The sequence below is a fragment of the Octodon degus genome, unplaced genomic scaffold (assembly GCF_000260255.1).
Source record: "Octodon degus isolate 3935 unplaced genomic scaffold, OctDeg1.0 scaffold00273, whole genome shotgun sequence".
Lineage (NCBI taxonomy): Eukaryota > Metazoa > Chordata > Mammalia > Rodentia > Octodontidae > Octodon > Octodon degus.
This window is the reverse complement of record NW_004524849.1, coordinates 777,395-785,766: the sequence shown is the minus strand read 5'-3', so window position 1 is coordinate 785,766 and position 8,372 is coordinate 777,395. Positions and strand designations below refer to the sequence as shown.

Genomic DNA, 8,372 nt, shown 5'->3' with positions numbered 1-8,372 from the left:
GGTGCTGGGGGATTGAACCGAGGTCCCTGTGCTTTGCTTGAGCTTAGTTTGTTCTAAGTAGGTGCTTTAGACCACTGAGCCATCTCACCAGCCCTAATCTGAGTTTTAAATAGATATATTGCAAATATCAATGTAGTTGTTGAACTAATTTTTTTCTGGTGATTCTGTTATTTTTTTTGTATCACGGTTATTTGGTTAGCAAGATGGAACTTTTCTAGGTGCTGAGGCAAAACCAAAACCTAGAGTTAGGGAAGGAAAAGTTTATTTAGCTCACAGTGTGTAGAGGTTTCAGTCCATAGTCAGCCCTTGATTTTGTACTATATCACGAATCAATCCCAGCATCACAGGCTCCAGATCCAGCCAACTCTGAAAAAGCTCCAAGTCTCACTGCATGAAGCTTTGGGGGATATCCAGATGGAAGCCATGACACTCACAGCTTCTGGTTTTCAATTGAAATTTCAAATCACACGGATAGAATCCATTTGAAATTATCTGTACTATCCGCTCATATATATTTCTGTTTCCTGTTTACAGCGCTTTTCCTTTTTCTGTTTAATTTGCCTTTCCTGCCTTCAGTGGACTGATGACTTCATTGTTTTTTCTTTTTACCTTTTCTGATTTGAACTCTGAAAATGATATTTTTCCTATTCTTTTAGAAGGTACTCTTAAATTTTGTACATGTATAACTATTAATTTTCTTAAAACTTTCTAAAGTTTCAAAAATATAAGTGCCCTCTTGCCCCAACAAGATTTTTTTTACCTACTTGCTATATCAAGTAGTTATTTTATGTAGAATTTTAGTTCCATAATTATTAGAATATAAAACTCTTACTGTACAGTAACAGTATAATTGCATTAACAAATTAATTAATTTTTGTGTTACTATTTATTTAACCCCACAATTTGGTTCTGAATTCACTTTTCTTGTTGCAATGTGTTCTTTAGTAGTTCTTTCAATAAAAGTGGATGGTTGGTAAAATCAGTTTTGTTTAATTATTCTTGAGTTATAGCTTAGCGGGATATAGAAATCAATGTTGCCAGTAATTTTTTACTCAGTGGTATTGGAAATGTTAATGAATTGGTTTCTGGTATCTCTTGCTACTTATGAGAAGTCTGGTATCTAGTTAGCATTCTTTTATGGGTAATCTGGCTTTCTGTTTGATGGCTTTTAAAATTTTCTTTGGCCTAAATGTTCAGCATGGTCATTACTGTGCATATAGGAATGAATTTATTTTAAGTACTTTGTAATTAGCATGTAATTTTGAAAGTCTCAATATCATCACTCCAAATATTACTTCTACCACTCTTTCTTTCTTTCTTCTTTCTTTTTTTCCTTCTTTCTTTCTTTCTTTCTTTCTTTCTTTCTCTCTTTCTTTCTCTCTGTCTGTCTTTCTATCTCTCTCTCTCCCTCCCTCCCTCCCTTCCTTCATTCCTTCCTTCTTTCCTTTTGAAACTGCTATTAGGTAGGTCCTTCACATGTTCTACGTATCATGGTGTAAGATCAATCAGAAGTACATCAAACATAGCATCAAACAAGTACATCAAACACAGCTTTACTTTGCTTCACAATGACCAAAGTGCCACATGAGAAAACTTGAACAATGGACAGTCACTTGAAATTGCTGGACTTTTCACTCACAGTCCAGACTGGAGTGCAGCAAAGCTTAGACCATGATGAGTTGCTAGATCCAAGCACCTACACGTGACTTCACCTTGCGGTTTGGATTTCTACATGTCATATGGGCTTCAGGGCAATCTGATTTCTTTCTTTCTTTTTTTTTTTTTTTTAATATGCTATTTATTGTTGGAGCAAACCTACAGCCTCACTTCTTCTTGGACACATCCACAGTGCCGTGTTGGCGTCCAGTGGTCTTGGTGTGCTGGCCTCAGACTTGCAACCCCCAGAAGTGGCTCAGGCCCCTGTGGGCTTGGATCTTATTCAGTCGCTTCAGGTTTTCTTTTTTTTTTTTTTTATTTACAAAGTGCACTCTAAGTCTTATGTTTTATTTAAATAACCTCCAGTGAGAACAGAACAGACCAATTATTACCACTTCTTCATAATACCAATGAGCTTAGCCAGGGAGGGCAAGCACACCTGCAGCCAGCTGCCAGCCAGTGTGATGGGTGGGATCTCAAGGAAGGCGGCCCTGGCCCCGGCCCGCTGCTGGAGGAGTATCCATGGTGGAGCGAGGGTTCTTGATGGTCTCATCAACGGACACGATCAGGCATGCAGCCTCAGAGGCTGCTGTGAGGGCATTGATCCGCACCATAGCTGGCTCCCACACAAAAGCCTCGAAGTTGTCAGTAATGTCCTCATTGTTGATGTCCACCCCATACCACATGCCGCCCTGGGCATGCCGAGCCCGTAGTTTGTTCAGGATGTTTGTAGCATCAAAGCCAGCATTGTCACATAGCTGGCATGGGATAATCTCCAAGGCCTTGGCATATGTCCCAATCAGGAGCTGCTGCTTTCCTGGGATAGTCCTTGAGTAATCCCGAAGGTACTTAGAGAGCTCCATCTTGATGGCTCCACCTCCAGCCACCACTGAATCATTCTTGATGGCCCTCCTGACAATCATGATGGCGTCATGCAGAGACCGCTCTGTCTCCTCCATGAACTGCTCAGCTCCGCCGCGGAGGATGAAGGTGCAAGTCTTAGCCTTGGGGCAGCCAGTGAAGAAATTGTATCTTTCACCTCCAATCTGGGTCTCTTCGAACAGCTGGCAGTGGCCCAGCACATCTGCTGATAGAGCATTCACGCTGGTCTGGATTGAGCCTCCACAGGCCATCATTGTCCTCTTCAAATCCTCCTCAGGCACACAGCCGGCGCAGAACATGTCCCTATCAGCGAAGTACTGGGTGGCCACATCCCCAATAGGGAGTTTGGACAAAACAACTTTGGCTCCGGAATTATAGATCTTCTCTAACTTGTCATACAGAATGTTCCACTCAGCATCAACGATTGCCTGATAATCCTCTACTGTGTGGACTCTGATTTCAGCATTGTCTTTTTCAGCTTTCAGCTCAAGTTCAACATTTAACAGGGCAATTGTGGGGTTATTGTACTTTTTAGGTTGCATTTCAAATCCAGCGTAAGAGAAAATCTTCTTGAATGCAACACCAGCCACCAGCCGAGACTCCTCCAGGGCTCCACCCTGTACCTTCTTGATTCCAATCATTTTAAGCTGCAGCAAATCATCAAGCATCATCACAGCATCAACCACCATCTTAGCAAAGAAGGCTTTCTGCTGGGAGATCAGCTTGGAGCTCAGAGCTGTCATTGCACCCTTCTCCAGCAGCTTCCTCTGCTCCACTTTATCTTGCTTCTTCACAGTTACAGCGATCTCCTTGATCTTGTTAATTGCCAACTGTGTAGCTGTGCGAAAAGCTCGGATGATGATCTGGGGGTGCAAGCCTTCCTCCACGTAGGGTTTCACCTGCTTCAGAAACTCGGCAGCCAGCAGGGTCACAGAGGTGGTGCCATCACCAACCTCAGCATCTTGAGATTTGGCGATGTCCACTAAAGTCTTTGCTGCAGGATGGACGACATCGAGAAGTTTCAAAATTGTGGCCCCATCATTAGAAATTGTTGCTTTGCCTCGGCCATCTACAATAAGCTTGTCCATGCCACGGGGACCTAGGGTGGTTCTTACAGCCTCAGCAACCACCTGGCAGGCACTGATGTTACTCACAAGCTGAGGGATGCCTTGGGAGCTGTCAGTTCCCTCTTTCAACAGTATAACTGGTGTGGGCATCATTTTGGCAACTTCTTCAGGGGCTCGCTACTCCGTTCTCCCAGGTTTTCTTGAAGCTTGTTGTTCAGACCATTGGGTAGAACCTGGCTGTACTTCCCATCCTTCACATCCTTCTGTCTGTTCAGAAACCAGTCTGGGATCTTGTACTGGCCAGGATTCTGCATAATAGTGATCACGCACTCCACCTCATCCTCAGTGAGCTCTCCAGCCCTCTTTGTGAGATCGATGTCTGCTTTCCTCAACACAACATGAGCGTACCTTCACCCACACCCTTAATGGCAGTGATGGCAAAGGCTATTTTTCATCGCCCATCAATGTTGATGTTGAGTACTTGCAAAATGTACTGGAACTTCTCAGGGATCATTAGAGACACAGCAGCAGCAGCGACTGCAGCATGTAGGCCTCCTGTGGAAGTGCAATCTGATTTCTTACCTGACTGCACAATGCTCCAGTACTGAATGTTCCAGAAAAAAAAGAAGCAGCCCAGATCCAGCCCAAGCCCAGGCCCAGCGAGTGTGTGGGAGAGCTTCTGGCTCCCCTGCACCCACAGGACCTCCCTGGAACAAACCCAGGCATGCCTAGTAAGTGAGACACTGCCGTGACCTCGTGACCCCTCTACCCCTCTGGAGTGTCCCCCTCCACAAGCCCGCTGAGTGAGTGAGGACTTCTGCCACACTCTCGGAACCCCTCAGAGCCAGTACAAGCCAAGGACCAGTGAGTGTGTGGGACAGCTCCTGCACTCCTCTGTGCCTCCTGGGCCAGGAGCACAAAAGAGGGGCACAATAGGTTTACTGTTGTACCAGAGGAGCACAACAGGTTCACTTCCAAGGGCTGCAGCAAGAAGGAGCTGAGCACAACAACTAGACTCAAGCCAGGCACAAGTGGATAAACTCAAACTTAATAGATCTGCATCAGAATTTCAGTAGGTGCTAAGGTTATAACTGCACCAAAGCTCTACACCAAATGTCAGAGGTCAGTGCTTTATGAAATGGCAGAAGGAGAAAAGTGCAATCTCAGGCCCTGAGCCCACCCAGAACAAGTGCAGGAGACACTAGCATAAAAGAAATTGGGAATCACACAGCTGAAATGTCTGAATCAATAGCCTCTGAAGTAAAGAAACAACTGCAGAAAGATATAGAGAAACTCAGATTAGAAATAACCTCTGAAATGAAAGAAGAAATCTCTGAATTAATAGCATCCAAAGTAAAGAATCAAATGCAGAAACATATAGATGAAATCAGATCAGAAATAATCTCTATAGTAAAAGAATTAATAACTGCTTCTCAAGAAGACACTGATAAAAAAAGAGGTTAGAAAAAGATGGATTCCTTGAATGAGCAATTCAGGAAAGAAATAGATCACATGAAGCAGAGTCAAGAGATACAGAGAAACTGAAAATCTCAATCACAAGCTTGCAAAACCATTTGAGTGAAAGTGAAGATAGAGTTTCAGATCTTGAAGATGTGATCACAGCTAGTGAAAACATAAGAAAAAGATCTCTTAAAAACAACCAGGATGCAGGAAAAAAAAATTCATCGATTGCAAGACAATGCAAAGATGAACAATGTGGGGCTGGTGAGATGGCTCAGTGGTCTAAAGCACCTACTTAGAACAAGTTTAGCAAAGCACAGGGACCACAGTTCAATCCCGCAGCACCACATGCCAGCCAGCCCCACCACCTGGTGGGCTGAGCTGACCACACACACACACACACACACACACACACACACACACAAATAAATAAATAAAAAAAAAGATAATGTGAGACTAATAGGTATCAATGAGAAAGAAGGAGTCAATACATATGACACTAAAAAAATATGGACAGAAGTAATAGCAGAAAACTTCCCAAATATGAGGAAACAATCTGACATTCAGGTAACTGAAGCATACAGAAAACCAAGTGACCTCAACCCAATTAAAAACACACCGAGACATATAATAGTCAAGATCCCAGAAATTCAGCACAAGAATAATCTACTGAAAGCCGCTAGAGAAAAGAAGCAGATCACATTCAAAGGAAAACCCATCAGAATTCCGGCCGAATTCTCTTCACAAACCATAAAGGCAAGAAGAGCATGGAGCAGAGTACTTCAAGTCCTCTATGAAAACAAATTCCAGCCCAGACTACTATACCCTGCAAAACTCTCTTTCGAGTTTGATGGAGAAGTGAAATACTTCCATGATAAAAAACAGCTAAAAAATTTCATGATGACAAAGTCAAGCCCACACAGACTACTAAAAGATGTTCTAGAGAGGGACCAAAATGATCAGAACTCCATGAACGAGAACAGAAGGAACCCACTAAATAGGGCAAGCAATTAAACACAGGAGAAAAAGGAACAGCGGCAGGTAAATAACGTGTCGATCATAAATCAATACATCTTGATTATAACCATCAATGTAAATGGACTCAGTTCGCCAATTAAGAGATATAGACTGGCACAGTGGATTAGGAAACAAAATCCAACAATATGCTGTATACAAGAAACACATTTAACTCATAAAGACATTCATAGGCTGAAAGTCAAAGGATGGAACAAAATACTACATACCCCAGCGCCTCAGAAAAAAGCAGGGGTAGCAATCTTGTTCTCAGACAGTCTCAACTTGAAACCAACAATGATCAAGCGAAATAAAGAAGGCCACTATATACTGGTTAGGGGAAAAATCAAGAGGAAGAGGTGACACTCATAAATATGTACATGCCAAACACAGGAGCACCCAACTCTGTAAGATAAATCTTAACGGATATGAAAAATCTAATATTCAATACCACAAACTTAACAGGAGACCTTAACACCCCCTTATTCCCAAAAGATAGGATGAGCAGACAAAAAATTAGCAAAGAAGAAGAACTGAAAAGAGGTTGGAACAAATGGGCTTAGTGGACATATACAGAGTGTTCCACCCAACCACAGCTGAATACACATTTTTTTCGGCTGCACATTTGTCATTTTCTAAAATAGACCACATGCTGGTCCATAGGTCATGCTTAAGTATATGCAAGAAAACAGAAATTATCCCATGCATATTATTTGACCACAGTGCAATGAAATTGTAAATAAATGACAAAAAAAGACAAAAGAAACCAGAAAAAACTATAAATATATGGAAATTAAGCAACACTCAATTCAGCAACCAATGGGTCACAGATGAAATTAAACAAGAAATTCAACAATATCTACAATTCAATGGAAATTCAAGCACAACTTATCGGAACATATGGGATGCGATGAAAGCAGTTCTCAGAGGGAAATTTATAGCTGTGAACTCACATATTAAGAAAACAGAATGGGAACAAATAAACACCCTAATGTTGTACCTCCAACATCTAGAAAAGGAAGAGCAAAACAAACCCAGGGCTCAAAGATGAGAAGAAATCATAAAGATTAGAGCCGAAATTAATTCAGTTGAGATGAAGAAAACAGTTTGAAGAATAAGCAAAAAGAAAAAGCTGGTTCCTTGAAAGATTAAACAAAATCAATAAGTGCTTAACTAACCTCATCAAAAAGAGGAAAGAAAAAATTCAAATACAAGCAATAAGGAATGAAAAGGGTGTAATCACCACAGACCCAGTGGAAATTCAGAAGATTATCAATAGCTACTTTGAGAATCTTTACTCTCACACAATAGAAGACACAGAAGAAATGGACAGATTCCTAGAAAGGTGCAAATTACCAAAACTGAATTAACAACTCTCAATTGCCCAATAACAGCCAATGAAATACGAAATGTAGTAAAAAGCCTGCTGACAAAGAAAAGTCCAGGTCCTGATGGATTCACAGCTGAATTCTACAAGAAATTTACAGAAGATACAATCTCTGTACTCATCAAACTCTTCAATGAAATTGAAAAGGAAAAAATACTCCCAAAATCATTTCTGGAGGCAAGTATTATACTGATACCAAAACCAAGAAAAGATGCAACTAAAAAAGAGAACTACAGGCCAATCACCCTCATGAACATAGTTGCAAAAATCCTCAATAAAATACTAGCAAATAGATTGCAGCAAATCATCAAGAAGATCATACACCATGACCAGGTAGGATTCATTCCAGGGATGCAAGCATGGTTTAATATTAGAAAATCTATAAATGTAACACACTATATCAATAGAGCAAAATCTAAAAACCACATGATCATCTCAATTGATGCTGAAAAATTTTTGACAAAGTCCAACACTCATTCATGTTCAAAGTCCTACAGAAAATTGGAATAGATGGCTTCTACTTCAATCTGATAAAATCCATCTATGACAATCCAATGGCTAACATAATACTAAATGGGGAAAAAATGAAATCTTTTATCCTCAGATCTCGTACAAGACAAGGATGTCCTCTATCACCACTCCTATTCGATATAGTTCTGGAATCATTAGATAGAGCCATCACACAAGAAAAATAAATAAAAGGAATAAGAATAGGTAAAGAAGAAGTTAAATTATCATTATTTTCAGATGACATGATACTTTACTTGGAAGACCAAAAAAACTCCACCAAGAAGCTACTAGAATTGATACACAAATTCAGTAGCATAGCAGGATACAAAGTCAATACTCAAAAGTCAATAGCATTCCTCTACAGAGATAACAAACACACTGAGTGGGAAATTAGA

The 8,372-nt window shown here is 40.8% G+C and overlaps 1 protein-coding gene and 1 pseudogene across 2 annotated transcripts in view; both read right to left on the bottom strand.

The window, feature by feature from the left end:
* Positions 1–3,789, bottom strand: part of LOC111814130 (T-complex protein 1 subunit eta-like) — an 18,522-nt gene extending 14,733 nt beyond the window's left edge. The window contains exon 1 of the mRNA XM_023706867.1: positions 3,315–3,789. Coding sequence (XP_023562635.1) covers positions 3,315–3,758 — 444 coding nt within the window. The 5' untranslated portion in view covers positions 3,759–3,789. The remainder of the gene's footprint in view (positions 1–3,314) is intronic.
* On the bottom strand, positions 2,094–3,275 carry LOC101584783 (annotated as a pseudogene). The gene has a single exon (XR_001116946.2). The product of XR_001116946.2 is annotated as a T-complex protein 1 subunit eta pseudogene (transcript).
* Positions 3,790–8,372: the final 4,583 nt, after the last annotated feature.